Below are 23,330 nucleotides of genomic sequence, written 5' to 3' on the forward strand. Positions count from 1 at the left end.
GAAAACACAGACTCTTAAGCCATTTGTAGACTAGTAGTTGTGCATTTTTCTCTAACACGAAGCTTTCTCTTAGTTTTAAGACTCGTGACCCACCACAAACCAACTCCATATTTTTATGGTTACATAACAAAGCTATATCCAATCTAGCCTTGATGTTGTCCTTTGTCTTCCCCTTCACATCCATAATAATGTTGAAAATATTCTCAAACATGTTCTTTTCTATGTGCATGACATCAAGGTTATGGCGGAGGAGATTGGTCTTCTAATAAGGAAGCTCCCAAAAGATACTTTGCTTTACCTAATTATGGGTCAAACCAAAACCAGGAAACTTTTGCTTACCTGATTGGATACCAAACACAATGTCACCATACTTTGATACAACATCATGCAATTCTTCACCAGAAAGACGCGGGGGTGTAACATCCTTTTCAACTCTGCCAACAAAGAAATCCTTTATGTTTTTTTATACCTATGATCCGGTAGCAAGAAACAATAGTGATTGTAAAAAAAAGAAGCTTTACTTTTGCTTGTTTGCGTGAATGCCTTGTTATTTTCCAAACAGTATGGACATGTTAGTTTTCCATGCGTGCTCCAACTAGAAACTATTCCATAAGCTGGAAAATCATTGATAGCCCACATCAAAGCCGTTCTCATAACAAAATTATGTTTCCTCGATATATCATAAGTCAAAGCTCCGGAGGACCACAACTGTGTCAACTCATCAATCAACGGTTGAAGACAAACATCTATATTCTAACCCAGGCTGCTCGGACAGGGTATGATAGTAGATAAAAACATGAACTTCGACCTCATACACATGTCATGTCCTTGGTGACATGAATAACCTCTGCAATCTAGGTGTGATTGAGAAGTATCTAAGTTTTTTATATGCCACGAGAGTCTTCCCCCTACCAGTTCTGGGTTTGTAACGGGAATGCCCACATGTCATGCACTTGGTCAGCTCAACATTTCAAGGTAGTATAACATGCAGAAGTTAGGGCACATGCTACTTTTCTAGTATCCTAAACCGAGGGGTTTCATCAAGGACTTTGCAGTATAAAAGTTTTCTTTCAGCCTATTCCCTTCAGGTAAAATGTTTGTCGTCCATTCGATAATTTTGTCATAACTGTGGTTCATGCAGCCATCCCATAATTGTTCGTCAAAATCTTTCAACAGATCAAAAAACTTTGTTGCATCTACATTAGGTTCTTCTTTTACGATTGGACATTGACTGACATTACCTTGATTCATTCTCATTGCATCAATAACCATATTCCTGTAAGGATTATTGTTGTCATTTGGAACTCCATGCACATTGGTAGTACTAGAAGTTGACCCAACCACCCTTTCTCCCATGCTCTTATTACGAACAAATAGTTCTATGTGTGCATACCAACACAAGTAATCCTTCATGAACCCTTTGTGTAGAAGATGCATCATTACAACATCTGGATGCAGATACTTTTTATTTTGACACTTCTTGCATGGACACCTAATACCGCCTCCAATAAAATTTCTAAAAATAAATGTTGCGAAATTAATAAAACCTTGAATCTTGTTACAATAATTCATCCTTCGTAATCCTTAGAGTGAATCTCGATACATCCATGACTTCTATCGAACCTCTATAAAATTATGATGACAACATGTATTAATTAACTATATTAGGTAAATAAATTTGAAAACAAATTGGTTTACCTCGAGATTATCCAACAAACTAATTAAAACTTCTCATAAATATTCATTGTCAATTATCAACGTCCATACAAATTTATACATATAAATTTACAGAAATTACAACTCCGCAATAGCATTGATAAAATTAAAACGGACCTGTTGAACAAGCTATTAATTATTTCACCACAACACATGTAATTCGGTAATTCAATAAAGTTTTAACGATTTACAAACAAATACAATTTTATAAAATCTAAAACAAACCACAACAAGTACAAAATTATATATTCATACTACAAGTTTGTTTGAGAAATAACAATAAAACATGTACATACACTAACAAAATACATATACTAAAAATAAATTGACATTTAAATGTTAAAATTAAAAAAAGATTTACTTACAAAAAGTAATAAAATCCTCAATAAATCACAACACGGATGTTGTGACTACAAAACTTAAAGAAATATGACTTGTGTTGAGAAAAGGGTGATTTTTTTTTAGTGATTGTTTGCAGTTTGGGAGGGGAGAGTTTGGATGGGGAAGAAGAAGCAGAAATAGGGGAGGAGAGGGTCGATAGAGTGGTGATATATTAAATTTTATCGATGGAATCCCCAACGGACTCCTTCTGTCGGCAATTTTGACGGTGAATTAGTCACTTCACTGTACTGAGATCCCAATTTGAATCCCTTGATAATTCTGTTGATAAAATCGTCAGCAAAAACTTTCACGTCAGCGAAACGTCTTTTATTTTAAAATTGTATATATTCTGTTTTTAACTCTGTCGGTATATACCGACCGAATTACAGACGGAATATTATCCATTGGTAATTATCACCTCAATTTACCGATAGAATCAGTCCTTTGGTAATTATCACCGCAATTTATCGACACAATTAATCCGTCGGTAATTCCATTGGTTTTTGATGAATTTCTGGTAGTGTATGATCTAGGGAGGAAATATTACGATTCTTGGTTTAATTATTTTTATTATAATATTTATTTAATTGATAATATTTTCTAGAATTAGTTACTTTTTATTTAATTAGGCAAATGGTAATAGGAAATTAATAACCTAGGATTTAACTTATATTATATTATATTTTAATTATTTAATATTATTAGAGTTTTCTAGGTTTTATATTTTAAAAGTTGCAATAGTTTTTTGATAATGAATTAATGAATAAAAATTGAATTTCATGAGTTTTTCTACAACTTTAAAATGCATTTTTTAAAAACATTTTTTTGTTCTAAATAACCCTGTATTAACTTGCTATATGTTGTGTCATCCTAAAAGACAAATTTATATCGAATTATAGTGAAATCTTCTTTTTCTTCCACCACTTCACTAGCTTGCATAAAAGAGAAATTCTCTATGTATGGACGATAAAATTGTTCATTCTTTCATTATTGGAGTTTTATTTTGATGCTTTTCATAGAAATATTTAGCCTATACATGTAGAATGGACATAATATTTAACTATCACTAATAATGAATAAATTGAAGAATGATATTGTCTTTGTATTGTCTATAGATAATTATGTCTATTTTCGCTACTTTTGCATTATAGTTCTCTATGATTGTTGATTATGGCTACCGAAAGAGGTGATTCACTTCAGTCTGTGAGTGAGGTTGGATGGGAAGAACTATTCGTATTGGAGTTATGTAACGTGAAATTTCTTTAAGGGTAAAAAGATGTGGGAATATGTTAGTGGAGCCTATATGATACCTAAGAATACTGAGGAAAAGGATGTTGCTTTGATAGATGCATAGGAAACAAACAATGCAAAGATTATTACTTGGATTAACAATTTTGCTGAGCATTCCATAGGTACGCAGTTGGCGAAGTATAAGATAATGAAAGAGGTTTGAGATCATCTGCAAAGGTTATTCATCTAATCAAATTTTACAAAATAGTATCAATTAGAGAATGACATGCGAGCTCTTCACCAGAAGAATATGAGTATTCAGGAGTTCTATTACGCAATAACAGATCTTTGAGATCAATTGGCTCTTATAGAATCGACAGAATTAAAGGCATGTAGTGCCTATATTTATCGTAGGGAACAACAATGATTAGTACAATTTTTCACAGCACTTCGCAATGATTTTGAAAGACTCAGAGATTCAATTCTATATCATTCTCTACTGCCTTATGTTGACTTTGTTGTCTATTTTACATTATGTTTTCCATAAAATAAATAAAATAAAATAAAAAATTGAGAATTCCTGCAAGTTAGATTGAGATTATTTTTATTCCATAAAATAATTAAGTTTGATTTGGATAAAAAAAAATTAACTAAATTAATTTTAATTTTTTTTAAACTAAACTAAATAAAAAACTGATTTATTCAATCTTATTTCTATTAAAACCAAATAAATTTAAATAGGTTAATAATAAAACAAACTTAGATTATTTTTATCAAGGGTTTGATTTTCTTGAGATAAAAAATGATTTGTTTAGTTTCATTATATATAGTTTTGGTTTTTTGGGTTTGATTTCTTAGTTCAATTTTGTTGGCTTCTAAAATGTAAAACCAAAATCAAATGGACCAATTTTTTAAAAAAATCTTCTAATTGGTTTTTTTGTTTTGATTTATCAGGTAGATTTTTTCAATTAATTTTAAATCAATTTTTAAGAAAAATATTATTATTTGTGTTAAAATATTATTATTTTTATTATAATTTGAAGTATTAATACTATTAAATATTCTTGGGTTTCTAAATATAATTATTTGTATTATAAATATAATTATTTTTATTATAATTCTAACTATTCATCTCAAAAATAGTATTATTTGTGTTAGCAATATTCTTGAGTTTCTAAATATAATTATTTGTGTTATAAATATTATTATTTTTATTATAATTCTAACTATTCATAGAAAAACTATTATTATTTTAATTATAATTCTATTGGGTCCTACGTTAGGACCCAAGAGCATTGGGTCCGACGGGAGGACCCAATAGGCTGGAGGCACGCCCCTGGGGCTGCGGACACTTAACGCATAGCTGTCAGGCCTAGGCATGGGGCTGGCCCCGCCCACCTGGCCCTACCCCAGACTACAGCTACTTGGCACTTGGTCTGCCCAGCCTTGGGTGCTTGGATAGACCCGAGCGCCTGGCTACAGCCCTAGGGCGAGCGAGTATGCAGACCCGAGTACCTGGCTTGTAGACCCGTGCAGCTGGATCGACAAACCCTGCAGAAAAGAAAAATAAAAAAATATAATAACAATTATCATTATTATTATTGTTAAAAATATTATTATTTGTCTTATAAATATTATTTTTTCATTATAAGTAAAAGTATTATAATTATAAATATTAGTATTAGTATTATAAATATTATTTTTTTGAGAATTAAAATTATTAATATTACAAATAGTATTATTTGTGTTATAAATATTATTATTCTTAGTACAATTAAAATTATTAATATTACAAATAGTATTATTTGTGTTATGAATATTATTATTTTTATTAAAATTCAAAGTATTAATATAGAAAATATTGTTATTTGTGTTATAAATATTTTTATTTTTCTTATAATTCATAGTATTCATATCAAAGATATTATTATTTGTGTTAAAATATTATTATTTTTATTATAATTCTAAGTATTAATATAAAAAATTATTATTCGTGTTATAAATATTATTATTTTTATTATAATTAAAAGTATTAATAGAAAAAAATATTATTATTTGTGGTATAAATATTACTATTTTAATTATAGTTCTATTGGGTCGTGCGTCAGGATCTATTTCGCTTGGGTCCTGTATGTGATATCCCACATCGGAAGCGATCGTCCAGAGCCAAGGCTTTATGAGTAGTGATGATCATTGACCTGTTGTACATGTTTTGGGGCGTTTGGCACAGAAGAGGGCTCGCGTCACTAGGAACAAAACTGTGAGGGCGGTAAGGCCCAAAACGGACAATATACGGCAAGTTGGGTTAGGCTATTACATTTGATATTAGAGTAGAGGACAACTCGTCTTAATGTGAGGGGATTGTGATATCCTACATCAGAATTGAGCGTCCAGAGCCAAGGCTTTATGAGTAGTGCTGGTCGCTGACCTGTTGTACGCGTTTTGGGGCGTCAGGCTCAGAAGTGAGCTTACGTAACCAGGAACAAAACCGTGAGGGCTGTAAGGTCCAAAGCAAACAATATACGGCAGGTTGGGTCGGGCTATTACACTACATCACGACCCAAGTCTCTTGGGTTATGGGTCCGGATCCAATTGGCTTGGGTCCTACGTTAGGACCTAATGTTCTTGGATCATGGGTTGTGTTATAATATTTTTTTTTTATAATTCAAAGTATTCATATCAAAGATATTATTATTTGTGTTATATATATTATTATTTTTAATATAATTCAAAGGATTAATATAGAAAATATTATAATTTGTGTTATAAATATTCTTGGGTTTCTTAATATAGTTGTTTGTGTTATAAATATTTTTATTTTTCTTATAGTTCAAAGTATTCATATCAAAGATATTATTATTTATGTTAAAATATTATTATTTTTATTATAATTCTAAGTATTAATATAAAACTTATTATTATTTGTGCTATAAATATTCTTGGAATTCTTAATAATTATTTATGTTATAAATATTTTTATTTTTTGTATAATTCAAAATATTCATATTAAAGATATCTTAAAATATATTAATGTGACTTTTTTTTATATTATACAAAAGTTGGGTGGTGATAATTTTTTTTTAATTTCAGGTTGTGTTGAATTTCTTTATTAAAGTACATTTGGTTTTGCATTTCAAAAATGCTTTGGGAAAAAATTAAATTTAGTTATTGTTTTCTTTACTTCAAATTAATATTTTTGTATTTTTTAATTTTTTTTTAAATATATTCAAATTAATATTTGTAAATTGAGCCACCTTCTTCTGGAAGCTTTGATCCAAGTTATAGGGATCTGATGAAGGGCTTGTTGGAGTTTAATAGTGCGAATGGTTCGCCTTTCGCAATCAATCCCTACCCTTACTTTGCCTACAGAAGCGATACAAGGCTTGAGACTCTTGCTTTTTGCCTTTTCCAGCCGAATGCAGGACGAATGGATGGAAACACTAAGATCAAGTACATGGACATGTTCGATGCTCAGGTGAGAGTAAATGAAATTGCAAGTGCGAAAATTTTGTATCAATAGATGATCCAATAAAAATGCTACTGACAAGTGGTTTAATCAATTGCAGGTGGATGCAGTTTATTCTGCACTGAATTCTATGGGATTTAAGAATATTGAGATTGTGGTGGCTAAGACTGGATGGCCATTTAAAGGAGATGACAACGACGTAGGGCCAAGCATTGAGAATGCCATCAACATCGGCAATAGTAGCAATAAAATATATTTAGTTAGGATTTTTAATTTAGATTTGTTGTATGGGTTTATGAGACTTTTTTTTACTAGTTTTTTCTTTTATGACTTGCAAACTTAGAGTTAAAAGTTGTAAAGAGACGATGAAGATGAGTTAGGGTTTTTTTCTTTTTATTTTATTTGTTTTTTATTGATTTTATTGTTCAAGAGTAAATTGAAAAAATAATTAGAAAATTAGTTCAGATGCTGGTTGAGTATTATTATTAATTTTTTAAAAAAAATAGCCAAAGAAAAAGGAAAGGAAAAGTAAAGTTTATGAGCAAGCTCCATTTACAATTTTATACGGTGCACTTAGTTCCCAATCCAATAGAACGATGAAAGGGGTTGTTGTATTCGGCATTGTGACTTTTTTATATATATAAATTTTTTTATTAACATAGATGTTCGAGTTAACTTGCGCGCACCTTGATTAATCCATAGGTCATGAAATTAACCACCATGTGAGCCTCCTGTCCTAGGCTATTAAATAAATATATATTTTTTTAAGATAAATTATTAATTTATGTACATGAATTTTTAAAGTTAACAGTAAAATTTTAATTTAAATACACTACCCAAAATATTAAAAAATAAATTTGAAAGTACATAAAATTGAAGTGAAAGTAAAAATAAACTCACTATTGAAGTTACATCATTCGATGTTTTGTGGAATATAATTCATCTATAATTGAATTTGAATCGATATTATAACAACCCCTCAACCGGAATAAAATAACAATCTCATGTCAACTGAAAAACAAAGTAATTAATTTTTTTCCCTCTCTCAATTCCTCCTTTCTTCACTTGATTCTTTCTTAGGTTAGTGTTTTATAAGTTGGACTTTGTAAGTTTACAAGGCTATTCTCTCACTTTTCTTTTTTTTTCTTGAATTTTTTTATGTTTTCCCTTTACTTTTCTCTCTTTCTCTCTCGCTTTTTCTTTTCTTTCTTTTACTATTCTGCTTCTACCCAGTCGGCAACATATAAAAGAAAGGAATAATTGATCTGTTTTATTTTTTTAATGGAAATAATCATTTTACCCTTAATGAGTTGTTTTGCTTTTATTTGACGGTCTTTTTTTTTTGTTACACTACCAAATTCTGTTCATTCTAAAATTTTTACCATATTTTATTCAATATATTTTAAGATTCCTCGTAAAATTTTAGCTCAATCTGATGGTCGGATTGAAAATTACACCCAATAACATAAAACTAATAAAATTATGATTTTTTTTATCAAATATCTGAATTTCTCTAAAAATTCTGAAATTTTAAACTAAGCTAAGCATCATATTAAAAGTTACTTGTTAATCCCAAATTATTATCACGGATCATCTACCAGGTAGTTCTTTATATATTTTATATATGGACGAATCGACTCATTTGGTAGAAATTTGATCCTTTTGAGTTTCAGAACTTTTACTGCCTAGTACACCATCTGTTCACTAAATTTAAACACCATGAAACAGAAATATTTATGAAAAAACATTACAAATCACATAAAGCTCAAACACCAGTAGATCCAAACCCTTGAACAACTCTCTGTTATGAGCAGCCACGTGGACAAGTTTTTCAAAAGCAAGTGTATCAGAGACGTGGCTGGAAAGTAGGAGCTTGAAGACGGAACTTGGCCAGGAATGCATTATGTTCTAGCTTGCAGACTTTATACAGAGACGTGGCTGGAAAGTAGGAGCTTGAAAAGGGAAGTTGGCCAGTAATGCACTACTTTATACTTGTAGACTTTATGTAGACTTCATTTCAATTTCAATTTATATTTCCTATTTCTAGGAGTTGGTTATTGAACAATCTCTTTATATCGTAAGTTGGTTATGGTGAGTGAAAAATTTCAAACTTTTCCTTGCATTGAGGTCGTTGGGTTCTCTCTTAAACTAGCTCTTTCTATATTTTCAAAATAGATCATAGGGTAAGAAAGTCCGGCAAATTTCATTCTTTACAAGTGAATTTTACAGTCAATCGCTTATAACTCGATCAAAGTTTCAGGACCATAACAAATTGGTTCAGAGTAGGAAGTTATGGGCGATTCCTATAACAACTTACAGACACAATTTGAGATCTTCATGAAGATGTATCAGGAGAACCGACAATAAGATAGAACCGAGAGGGAGCATCTTTATGCTCAAATTGAAGAACTTTCTTGTGACTTGGCTGCAATCAGATTACAGGTTCAACAAGGAGATGATGGAAGTGTGAACAGGGGACTAAGAGGAAATCATCAAATGATAAACCGTTTGGAAGGACGTATTTAAACACCTAGATACAGCCGGCTAGCATTTCCTTTTTATGACGAAAACATTACCCTTTTGCCTGGCTTAGCTGTTGTGATCATTACTTCCGCCACCAACACATTCCAGAGGAAGAAAAGGTAGAAATTGCCTCTTACCACTTAGATGAGGATGCACAAGTATGGTTCCTCAAACTGGATAGGGTTCGACCTGGAATTTCTTGGGAAGACTTTAGAAGACAGTGTCATCTTCGTTTTGGTCCATCAATTCATGGCAACAATTTGGGAGAACTTTCCAAACTTCAACAAGGAGGTACGATAGAGGAGTACCAATGAAGGTTTGAACAATTAGCAGCCCGAGTAGGTCCTCTCACTACAGAACATGAAGTGGAGATTTTTATAAGTGGGTTATAGGAAAACATTGCAATTGAAGTAGAATTACACCAGCCCAGAGATTTAATTAGTGCCATGAGCCTATCATGTTTATATGAGAGAGTTTCTTCTTATAAGCCATCACCAAATACATCAACAAGCTCTCCTAACCAAAAAATATTCAAAAGACTTGGTCGCACCGAGATGGACGAATGACGAGCCAAAAGTTTATGCTTCAATTGTGATGAGATTTACAACCGGGGACACCAATGTAAATGTTTGTTCTGGCTTAGATGGTGTGGATGAAATCTCATTACATGCTATCACGGGAGAGAATTCAGGAGGCCGAACAACGAGAATTCAAGGCATAATTGGGGAACACAGCTTAATGATTCTGATCGACTAGGGTAGCACTCATAGCTTTCTAAATTCCTGATAAGTGATGAAATTGGGACTTACTTGTGAACGGACAGAGAGGTTGCAGGTTGTGGTTGCAAACGACAACAAAATTAAAAGTCCAGGTCAGAGTCAAGATGTTCCTATTGCGATGGGTAATCAATTAATTCTTATTGATTTCTACATTTTAACTTTAAATGGAGTTGATGTCGTATTGGGAGTCAACGGGCTTCAAATGCTAAGTCCCATCCTATGTAATTTAGAAGCAAAAACTATGATATTTAAACAGAATGGAAGAGTTATGGAATTGAGAGCTCACATTCCACTCCAATTGCACAACTTCAAACCACAAATATAGAGTCATAATCTTATATAGAGCTCAACAAACTCTTAGCAGAATTTGATTCTGTATTTCAAGAACCGCAGGGTCTTCCTCTAGTCAGATTTCATGACCATCGCATTCCTTTGGAGCCAGGAACGCATCCCGTAGTAGTGCGACCATACCGATATCCCCATGCTTAGAATGACGAAATTGAAAGGCAATGCAGAGATTTGTTGGAGCGTGGCATCATCAGACCTAGTCAATCTTCTTATTCATCACCAGTCCTCCTTGTCATTAAAGCAGATAACACATGATGGTTTTGTGTGGATTACATAGCACTGAATTCAAAGACCATCAAGGACAAATTTCCTATACAAGTGATTGATGAACTTTTGGAGAAATTGCATGGCGCAAAATATTTCACAAAGCTTGCGTATACCATCAAATCAGAATGTACCCTATAGACATGGAGAAGACAACATTCTGCACCCACCACAGCCGCTTCGAGTTCTTGGTTATGCTTTTCGACCTCATCAACGCACCTAACACTTTTCAAGCTTTGATGAAAGAGATATTTCAGCCATACTCACATAAATTCATTCTTGGTTTTTTTTTTATGATATTCTTGTCTACAGTTACTCCTCTTGGGTAGGTCATCTAGCACATTTACGGTTTGTATTGATCTCCTTACTACTCATCAATTATTTCTTAAGAAATCTAAGTGCTTCATTGCTCAACATCAAGTCTCCTACCATGAAGGGGTTGCAGTAGACAACAACAAAATGGCAGACATGATTGATTAGCCAAAACCAAGCACTGTGAAAGGCTTATGCGATTTCTTATGACTTACTAGCTATTACCGGATGTTTGTCCAGAATTATGGTACAATTGCATCTCCTCTTACAGCTATGTTACGAAAGGATTCTTTCAAATGGACAGATGAGGCAGCTTAAGCTTTTGAGAACTTAAAAACTACTATTAAGGATTTTCAATTTAGGTTTGTTGTATGGGTTTATGGGACTTTCTTTGATTTTCCTTCTCTTTTATGACTTGCATACTTAGAATATAAAGTTGTAAAGAGACGATGAAGATGGGTTAATGTTTTTCTCTCTATTTTATAAGTTTCTTTGTTGAATCTATTGTTTAGGAGTAAATTGAAAAAAATAATTGAAAAATCAGGGGATATTTGCTGGTTGAGTATTATTATTAATTTAAAAACAAAATATTTAGCCGAAGTGAAAAGAAAGGAAAAATTAAGTTTATGAACTAGCTCCATTTACATTTTTACATGGTGCGCTCAATTTCCAATCTAATGAGATGAGAAAAGGTAAAGCTGAATTCGGCATCGTGTCTTCTTTATATATTTTATATCTAGAACACCGGCTCATTTGATAGAAATTTGATCCTTATGAGTATTAGAAATCCCAATTTTGGTAGATTTTGTTGGTGGAGTTGTAAATATTTTTAAAATGAATTTTATTTAGAAATATATTAAAATAATATTTTTATTATTTTTAAAAAACTATTTTTAATATAAATACATTAAAATAATATAAAAAAAATAAACATAAAAACAAACACAATCGAAGAGTGATATTTCTTATATATATTCAATTGCTTTCAAGTTACTCTCTTTTTTCTTTTTTGGCAGTTTTTTTTGGCTTGTCAGCTTAGTGACTTCTTGAGTTGTCACTATTATTTTGTTTGAAAAAATGAGCACTTCATGAAAACACGCTTCATAATGCTGATCGAAGGGATCATGGAGTGTCCCATCAAAAGGGCCATGGTGTCATGTGGTGTCTTAATCTAGGACTTGGATGCTTAGGCATGGTTCTGAGTGTTCTATTGGTCGTTGCAGCAGTTTGGAATTTGGCAGCCAAAGGCCTCCATGCCAACTTCTTCCACCTCGAATGATAGTTGATCATGAGTGTAGGAAAAATGCTACAATTTTTTGTAAATGTTAATTCACGTAATATAATTCCAAATTATGTATAAAATTTCAACTTTGAATTCTCTAATTATAAGATCTTATATCAACAACCTTCTCTATTTTGAAGATGGTTTCACTTGCCAATCTATCATTTGATAATTTTCATCATCCTCGTGTCAACTTTGTTAATCAATTCGTTTCATATTTCAAAAATATTATTGCTGGCTTCATTGACCTTGTTCTACAGATCTTTGGGTTCTGATTCCTTGTTCCCTGATCTAATGGGTCGTGGATCAGAGTATTTCTTATGGGTTTATCTTCGGTTTCTTTACATTTACTAGTTATTAAACTAAATCATGACGACTTGACTGGTAACCCATAACCTTGTCTTTTGCTAGGTTGACTCATTAACAAAAAAGAAAGTCCTTCACCAAACCCAAAACTTTTACTGCTTAGTTCGTTAGCTAAATTTAAACACCAACATACAAAAATATTTAAGAAAAAACATTACAAATCATAAAAAGCTCAAACACCAGTAGATCCAAACCCTCCAACACCTCTCACAATTGCATCAAAATCCTCGAATTCCATGACATCAGGAGTTACAATTTTCTCAAGAATCAACTGCGCAATTCTATCACCAACCTTTACCTCGAAATCAACATTAGAGTGATAACCCCAACAGGGCCTCTGTAATTAGCATCTATGACACCAGCACCCACATCAATCGAGTGCTTCCATGCCAATCCTGATATGGGTGCTAGAACACTAAAACTCAGTTTTAGAAACAAAACCAAACCATTTGTGAACATAAATTAAAAGGTACGAAGTGAGATTTACCAATACAAGCATAAGTTCCTTAGGTATAGTAATGCTCAAATCTGTAGGTATAAGAGTTTTTGTCACTACCCGATTCTCGGATCCATAACTGGCACATAGGCAAGGTTCCCCTCCAAGGTTCCATATATATACGAACCTAAACTTACAAACAATCTTATCCTTTAAACAACTCAATCAGAGTTCAACGCAACATTAACAACAAACTAACTTCATAATATAATTTAATTGTCTTAATACAAGAGTTCATATAAATTTATAATTTTGGAGCACTAACTAAACATAAAAGGAAGGTACAAATTACAACTAAAAAGCAGGTTTGGAAGGTTTAACAAAAATGACCCGCTAACAAGCTATAAGCTTAAAAAGATAAATAATGAGAGGGTGAGTTCAATAACTCCGTGAGTAGATAACGTTCAATATACACACACGAGGTAATACAACAATGAGAATATATATACAATTATGGCTCTATGTTCTTATAGGAAGATTTCTCAAATAGGCCATAACAAGAATATCATATGGTAAAACTCGTCAGAAAATTAAAATGCAATGAGCATGAGGCTCTGTACTGTGGGATGATCAGTCCACATGAGGCTCTGTACTGTGGGATGATCAGTCCACATTGGTTGATGACTCCCCCAACCAATTAGGGTTCAGATATGATGTGCACAAAGACTAACACTATTCTGTTAGCATGGGTATTCTAACTGATATTCCATAAGTTTGTAATTATAATCAAATAGACATATTCATATCTCAAGGCTCAACTCATGACATCAATCAAATGAGAAGCTATCAATTCAAAAGTCAATTCAAAATATATATACTGGTTCATATCAATAATTCGGATTTAACAATTGATCATGCTTTATCATAACAAGGATAATAATCAACATATATATTATCAAGAAGCATGATCCAATTCATATTAACAAATCAAATATTTATAATATTTCTCATGCATATGGAAAATTATCCACTCACCTGACTCGAAACCTAACAGAAGTCAAAAGCAGACACCGAAGAAAATCCTACTAACGTCCCACCAGTAGAATATTAGGATTATCTAAATATAAAAGGAGACATATTCAAGAATGACTCAAAAGAACATATAACCTATTTAATACATTTATCTAAGGATATATTTCATAACCCTATATGTTTTTAGATTAAACTAGTTATTTTCCCAAAAACCCAAAATTAAATGGTTTTTCCAAAATCTAATCCATAATAAAACAAATACTAAAATTGGTAATAATTCACTACATAACCCTCAATTATTCATCAAACCAATCTGCAAAAGCTAATATTACAGCTAGGGACCAATCTAAAATTTATTATTCATCAAACCAATCTGCAAAAGCTAATATTACAGCTAGGAACCAATCTAAAATTTATCATATTTTTAAAGGTCAAATTGTAATTTTTGTCAAACTGAAGGAGCAAACTAAAATTGTCATAAATCCATGACTATACTTAAATTATGACCACAATTAATCCTTAATTCTATCCAGAATATCTCATTATGCTACAGGGACCATTCTGGAATTTTTCTAAATTTTTAGGGTCAAATTGTAATTTTTGTCAATTTGAAGGACCAAATTGAAAGTGTTAAAATTTCATAACTATACAGGAATTCTGCCCATAATTCATCTTTTATTCTGTCAAGAATCTCGGAATATGCTCTAGGGACCAATCTGTAATTTTCCAAAGTTTGGGGACAAAACTGTAATTTTCACAAATTGAGGGATTAAATTGAATTTTCATCATCTTCAACCTCAAACCCAGAATTTTCACAGATTACCTACTGTTCTTTCCAGATTTCTACTCAAAATTCACCATTTACACAAATTATAAATCAAAATCATCATCTTCACCTACATTCTTCCATAATCAATTACCCACAACAATCAACCCTAACATTCAAATTAATTCATCAATAAACCCAAAACACAAATTTTCAAAACACTAACATTCATCAAAACTGAAATTTAAAGTTCAAGAAAACATATTTATACATTTAACAACCTAAATCTTATCTTTAAACTTATTTCCTCCAACTCCTTTCTGTTTCCCTTCTAATTTCCTTCTTTTCTCTTCTTCTTCTTCTTTCCCCTTTCTCTCCTGCCGGTTTGCTCTCTTAAAATTTTAGATCCCTCTTTCTTTTTTTCCTTTTTTTTTTGACTTTCTATTTATATTTATCATCTCTTTATTAAATTACTACTATACCCTTCATTCATTTATTCCTATATCTAAGCCTTCAAGGACTTTGTAGCCTTTTCCTATCTCTTTTAATTCGAAACATTACAGTTTTAATATTAAAAATATTATTATTTGTATTATAAGTATTTTTAATTATAATATAAAAAATATTATTATTTTGGTTTATAAATATTTTTATTTTTATGATGATTAATATTAAAAATATTATTATTTGTATTATAAATATATTTGTTTTTATTATTAATATTATTTTCATTATAAATTTTATTGTTTTTATTATAATTAATATTATTAATAATTAAGAAATTTTGAAAATATATCATTCATTTTGCAAAACAACCATAAATTTGATTTAAAGGGTAAAATTATTATTATTATTACCAAATTAATAAATTTGAAGAAAAATATTATTATTATCGAAGAAAAACAATAAGTTTTATTTGAAGGGATTAAAAACAATAAAAATTTAGATCGGACAAGTTTAATATTATTATTAACTTGGGTCTAAAAGGGCATGTTAGACCTAAGTTGCTTGGGAGTGTCAGGAATTAGACCAAAATCCCCTAAGTCTTGCAACCCTCCCTAACCCAAATCAATTGGGTCAAGAGTCAAACCCTAAGTTAATGGGTCTGCGTCAGGACCCAATGCTCTTGGATCTTGTGTCTTCACTCAACTCTAATGGGTTCGGAATACAATCAGACCCAAGGCTTTTGGATCCGTCATTTAAGAGGAACCCAAAGCTCTTGGGCCTAGTGTTACAGTCGGGCCCACTTAAACTTGAGTAAGTTTATTGTTATTATTAATATTAAAAATATTATTATTTGTATTATAATTAATATCGCTAAACTCAAGGCTTTTGGGTTCCTAATTTAAGAGGGGCCAAAGCTCTTGAGCCTAGTGTTAGAGCTAGACTCATTTAAACTTGGATAACATCACGAGATCATATAAGAGTGTCGAGCAACAAGTTACATAACTAGTACTTTCATTATCCTGACCTTATGTAATTTCAAAACATGACATCCTCATTAGATGAATACCTCATATGTATATTCATATACACCATATCAACTTGTTCGTACATTTACATCCGTGTTCTATTTCAATTTTTCATTACCAGACTTTACAAAAGGAGTCGGACGACTAATTTAGTGATTAACATATTTGTTCATATAGAAGTCATATCACTTATAACATGTGAATATATAGTTCTTTTCAAAATATGTGAGCTGCGAAACGGATTTCCCTACACACCATGTTGGTATGATGTCCCTGTTACAGCACAAGATAATTCCAAGCATTATAGAAAATTTAAAGAAATATAATAAAACAATATTAGCGTTACATTTCATTCATGGACCAAAAGAGCGTAGTTCTATCATTTCTCCTTACTTATATAAATACCACTGTTAATAATTCAACAATTACCGAGGCTAATTACAATACTCAAACCTAATCATTCGTCTCGAATACAGTTAGCCGAACTAATGTTATTTTATATTTAAAGTATAACAATCGTAGTTCTTTCATATACTTAGTATATACCAAACATAGTATACATGAATGCATTAATTCTTGAAACTAACTCCTAACTCTTAAATCCAGCTATCCTTTTGGGATGCCATTAAACGAACTTAATCATTTATTCATCATGTCCATCCAGTTAGGATGTTATTAACCGAAGCTAGCCATTTAGTCATCCTAGTCATTCACTTAGGGAGCGCTTAGCTGAAGCTAATAATTTATTCATCATGGTCATCCGTTTAGGGTGCCATTAGCCAAAACTAATCATTTCTTCATCCCAATCATCCGCTTACACCATTAGCCAAAACTAATTATTTGTTCATTTCGTTAATCATTTATTCATCTGGCCACCCACTTCGGATGCCATTAGCCGAAACTAACCAGTCACTTGTCTCGATCATCCATTCGGATGCCATTAGTCGAAGCTAATCAATCATTTTTTTCCGGTCACCCAATCGGATGTCATTAGCCGAAGCTAGTAAATCATTTGTTCCGGTCATCCAATTGGATGCCATTAGCCGAAGCTAGTAAATCATTTGTTCCGGTCATCCAATTGGATGCCATTAGCCGAAGCTAATAAATTATTTGTCCTGGTCATCCATTCGAATATCATTAGCCGAAACTAATAAATTTTGGGAAGTCTAAAACCTTCACACCACCTCCACCACCAACTATAGCGATAAGAAGATTGCATGCACTGGATATTCCTAGACACAAAGTCCTTTGCTATAGGAAAAATAAAAGTCATAAAATGCTAGAACAGTTCCACTACCAGTGAAAACAGTGGGATTTTGGATTAGGTTTCTCATCCGTTTATATCACACCTCTTATTCTGAAACAAATTTTTATGGCATGATTCAACTATTGATTTTTTTGGCTTTGGAGATGGTGTTTGTTGCGATGTCGCGGTTGCACAAATTAATTACCCTAGCTTCAAACACAACACACAAGATAGTATAGAGCAAGCAAGGGTTCGATCCCACAAGGAAGTTTCAAGTCAGATTTTTATGTTGTACGTTATATAATTGGGGGGATTTGGTTTGTGATTATCTAAACTATGGCAGCAATTAAAGTAGCAAACAAAATCAATTAAAACCGAAACTTATCAAGAAAACAAACCTTGGTCGCAAGCACACATCCACCAATGGAAATTAGAACCGATCCTTGAAACGAAAATTGCAGTTTATGTTCTGAAATTTTATCTTTTCTTAACGTTGATTAATTAACGGATCCGTCGTATAACTAATCCTAACCAACAAACAATCAAAGTGTCCGCACTAATGATTCAATTTAATGGTAGCTTTAAGAACTAGATAATTTCATCAAGATTAACATACAAGTTGTCCGCAACTTGTGTCACTTTGTTCAAATGTTCTCCCTAAGTTCAATAACGTAGTTCCACCACAATTATCAAGCTTAGTTGCTTCACAAGTTCATATATCACAACTCCGGTTTTGATATTAAACTTAGCAATAGATTGTTCACAACAATAACTTAGAGTCCGCTCTAACAATCATCAACAACAATCATAGGAAATATGCATAGGAAAACAATCATACTCATTCATAACATAAACTGAAAATATAAGGAAGAATAAATGTCACGGTTCTTGAAATCCGAAGGTTTGTTATGTCCTTGCAACCAAGAAAAGAGTTTAGTCTTGCATAACTATTGAACAACTACTTCTAAAGAATGAAAAGAGCATGATTTTTGGGTTTGTAGAGGAGAGAATTTGTGTTTATTCTCTGCTGGCTGCTGCCTCCTTCTGCTCTCCCTCTTTTCTACTGGCTGCTGCCCCTTCTCTCTTTCTTTTTATATGCTAAGAAACCCTAGTCTCTATTTTACAAAATAGTCCTTCCTTAAGTTGACAGTTTACATTTAAGTACTTCAATAACTATTTTTCCTAAAAAGGAGAAATAGGCTTGCATTATATCTTCAAACTCTGACTTAAAGGAGCTAAATTGCTGATATAAAAACTTGGATGTCGGTTTAGATGCTTCAGAATGTAATTTGGACTCGTTTCTTCACGAAACTTGTTTGCTGGCAGAATTCAGTTGTCATCTTTGGAAAATCATATCTCCCTCATATGACATCTTGTTTGGCTGAAATTTGGAGCGTGGATAGGTTTTTGAATTAGGAATCCACGAAAATTGAGTTTGCATCAATTGGAATTCTGTAGCTCTAGATATTAAATTTTGAATGGCCAAAGGTCAACACTGGAAGAATGCGAGATTTGACTTTGCAGGATGTGATTTCCATGATCTTTCTCTTTTTATTTTTCTTGCATTACATTTCCAGAAAGGTATGGATGTTAGCTTTTTAGTGCCACTGGAATCACTTCATTTCGATCTCTAGAACTCACGCTCTGCACAAAACATCGACTGAACATCAAATCTACCAATTACCTCCAATTTACTCCTTTTTGCATCTTTCATCAAAAAATGCCTTCAAAACATAAAACAAAGAATATCAAGGAATTTTATATATAAAACATGGACAAAACATTAGGTAAATATGGGTGAAACTATCGAATAATATGGTTACATTAGTGTTGCTAGAGTTTTTGGTTTAGTCGGAGTCTTAAAGCATAATAGATCAAGTTAATAAAACTTTATAAACTATTGTTACAACGGAGATAAACCAAAAGAAACAGTGGCAACAGGGGAACGCATGGATAGGAACTATAAAACTATGGAAAAAACTATGGGTAAACCATCTGATCCGTGACCTGATCATTAAACCGGGTCAATTATCATGTCGGGTTTTAAAACCATGGAGAAAACCAATTATAAACTACAGTGTTAAGCGCCTAGTAAAACACCTTTAAGGAATTAGTTTATATATATATATATAGTTCCTATCCATGCCTTCCCTCTTGCCACTGTTGCTGGAGTTTTTGGTTTAGTCGGAGTCTTAAAGCAGAATAGATCAAGTTAATAAAACTTTATAAACTACTGTTACGACAAATATGAACCGAAAGAAACAGTGGCAACAGGGAAGGCATGGATAGGAACTACAAAAGAAGCATCATGTAAAAATATTCTTAAAAATTGATTTAAAATTAATTGAAAAAATCTACATATTAATAAATCAAAACGAAAAAACCAATTAGAAGATTTATAAAAAAAATTGATCCGTTTGATTTTGGTTTTACATTTTAGAAACCAACAAAATTAAACCAAGAAATCAAACCCAAAAGACCAAAACTATATATAAGGAAACCAAACAAATCAATTTTTTATCTCAAGAAAATCAAACCCTTGACAAAAATAGTCTATTTTTTTTTATTTTTAAATTTATTTGGTTTTAACATAAATAAGATTGAATAAATTAATTTTTTTTATTTAGCTTAATTTAAAAAAATTAAAATTAATTTAGTTAATTTTTTTTATCCAAATCAAACTGATCCAACCCATACTACTTACCTTTTATTTTAAGAAAAAAATGGATATTCGGATGTGAAGAAATTAACTACTTAATTATATTAATTCAATGTAATAAAGAATAATTCTTAATTTTTTATTTTATTTTATTTATTTCCTGGAAAACATAATGTACAAGGGACAATTTCATTCTTCAATTTATTCATTATTAGTGATTTGGAAACGTATGCTACAACACAATTACTTTATAATAATTTTGTGTTGTAGCGTACTTAATTAGCACACGTTATCGCATGTTTATTTCTACAGAGAGGCTTTGAAACTTGCAAGGATAATTAACTTGTCTTTCAAAGAAGTTATAAGCTGATGCAATGCTTGTGCTAGTTGTTAACAAGCTAGCTTTGAAGTGTTTCTCATCGCACCGTAACTTTCCAATCGATTTGAGTTCTCTGCCTTTCTCTCTTGTTTTCCACGTAACCAAAAGGCAAATACACTTTAAAAATGATATTCTAGTCTCGTTATCAATACAAGTTTATACACGAGAGTGCCAAATAATAATCTTACACAAATAATACTTCCTTTTATATGATTTTCATGTGATTTTTCAACACAACATTCTCATAAACAAGAATAACACATAAATATATTCATAACATTATATCTCCATGTTTGCACATCCATATCCATGTTCCAATTCCGTTTTCATTACAAGTCCTTACAAAAGTGTCGAAAGTCAAATATTTAATACAAAACTTAAGACAAACTATTACATAGCACTTTTCAAAATATTAGAACCCGTGGAACCAATTTTCTATGTACCTTGATTGTATGATGCCCCTATTACAAAAATAGCATGGATACAAGAACTATAAATAATCTAAACATAATAATAATAGCTAGAAGGATGTTATTGTTATTTTCTGTTATCAACTGAAGGTGAGTACATTCTTTCATTCACTTCTCAAATACATTGTGCAACCCTCATTACTTCGCTACATGTATTATCCTCATGCATATGCCCCAACACCTCCACAGGAGTGGTAGGGTAGCACTTTTAATCTTCGATTGGGGTTAATTATTTCACCATAACTCGGTCATTCATCCTGGATGCTTTTAACTGTAACTAATTGCAATATCTAAACTCGATCACCCATCTCGGATGCCATTAACCAAAACTAGCCACACAAGTCAACTTGTCATCTCTTACGGATACCATTAGTCGAAGCCAATCATCATAATCAACTTGGCTATCCATCTAGGATGTCATTTACTGAAACTAATCATCAACCATAACCTGGTCATCCATCTCGGATGCTATTAGCCGAAACTAATCAACAATCACAACCTGGTCATCCATCTCGGATGCCATTAGCTGGAGCTAATCATCAAAATAACTTGGTCATCCATCTCGAATGCCATTAGCCGAAACTAATCATCAACATAACTTGGTCATGCATCTTGAATGCCATCAATCAAAGCGAATAAAAAATCATAACCCGGTCATCCATTTCGGATACCATTAGCCAGAGCTAATCATCAACACAACTCGATCATGCATCGTGAATGCCATCAGTCAAAGCTAATAAAAAATCAAAACCCGATCATTCGTCTAAAATGTCATTAGCCGAAGCTAGTCATCAACAGAACCCGGTCATCCATTTCGGATGCCATTAGCCAAAACTAATCATGAAACATGTCCCGATCATCCATTTTGGATGCCATTAGCTGAATCTAATCAGTCATCTGTCTCAATCATCCATTCGGGTGCCATTAGCCAAAGCTAATCATTTATTCATCAAAATCTCATAATTTCAAGCAATTGTGTTCATGCTTGAAATTGTGTGATTCTGCTGGATGATAAGAACATATTGTATGCTAGAACTAAATTGCATATGATTGTTCATGCTTGAAATTACGTGATTCTGCTGGATTTTTAATAACAAACTATATTGGAACATGGATGTGGATTGAGCTGGTTTCTATTCCAATTCTCCCTTAGGATAAGCTGATCCAACACTATTTTTTTGTTGAGTTTTTAGTGTCGTTGTCGATTCAGAAATCGACAACAAAACTGTGCTGCTGCCAATTCAGAAATCGACAGCCAAAAACGGTGACGCCGCTGATTCAAAAATCAGCAAAGAAGAACTTTGTCGTTGTCGATTCAGAAATCGATAGCCAAAAACTATGTTGCTGCCGATTCAGAAATCCTACATCTAACGAACTGCATCACCTCGCGGTGTATTTGTTTCAACAATAACTACATTATTTAATTTACTCAATATCTTAGTCATATATTAATTATTTTACTCTTAACCTTTGAAATTTAATACTTTTAAATTGAATCAATTAATTTACATAATATTTTCAAAACTTAAATATCCAGGTAACTCATCTCGATTGCTAATAATTCTAACACTTGCATATCATTACCCACAAATTTGGTTATTCTTCCTCGGTTACCAATAAATCCAGTAATTCCATTAGAATTACCCATCATCCAGCTAACCTCTTTTATTAGCCAATGAATCCGATAATTCCATAAGAATTACCTTATATCCGGTTAACCTCTTTATTAACCAATAAACCTGGTAATTCTCTTAATTATCCAAGAAATGCGGCTAACCCATTTTGGTTACCAAAATCAATCCGATAATTCCATATGAATTATCCAGCATCCGACTAACCTTTTTTGTTAGCCAAATAATAATTCTAGTAATTTCACATAAATTACCAATAATTCTCATTTGTAATAATCACTAAATTTACTCATTTGCTTCATTCTTTTAACATCAATTAAATAAACAATATGGATATTTATGGAAAACTAATAATTACAAAATAAAATGACGAATCACCTACCTTCTATTCGTGATGACCCAACTCCTCCCGTATAATAACCAACTCCTCTTGTCTGATAACCAGCTCCAGACATTACTCCTGAATCAATCAAATGGCATTATATCATTCGTCCATCAATATTTTTCTTACGTGCCGAAATGCAAAGCACATAATTTTTTTTTTCATTCGTTCTGATAAAAATTTATTCTCA

General features: G+C 32.0%; 1 protein-coding gene and 1 pseudogene across 1 annotated transcript; one reads left to right on the plus strand and one right to left on the minus strand.

The window, feature by feature from the left end:
• The first annotated feature begins 6,619 nt into the window (after positions 1-6,619).
• LOC133682921 (glucan endo-1,3-beta-glucosidase 7-like) lies at positions 6,620-9,630 on the plus strand. Its single transcript, XM_062106458.1, has 3 exons — positions 6,620-6,802; positions 6,894-7,026; positions 9,425-9,630. The coding sequence occupies exons 1-3, from the start codon at positions 6,620-6,622 to the stop codon at positions 9,628-9,630; spliced, it is 522 nt and encodes a 173-aa protein (XP_061962442.1).
• A 3,209-nt stretch (positions 9,631-12,839) lies between these two features.
• Positions 12,840-23,213, minus strand: LOC133682923 (deoxyuridine 5'-triphosphate nucleotidohydrolase-like; annotated as a pseudogene).
• Positions 23,214-23,330: the final 117 nt, after the last annotated feature.

Source organism: Populus nigra, chromosome 2, assembly GCF_951802175.1.
Source record: "Populus nigra chromosome 2, ddPopNigr1.1, whole genome shotgun sequence".
NCBI classification, from domain to species: Eukaryota; Viridiplantae; Streptophyta; class Magnoliopsida; order Malpighiales; family Salicaceae; genus Populus; species Populus nigra.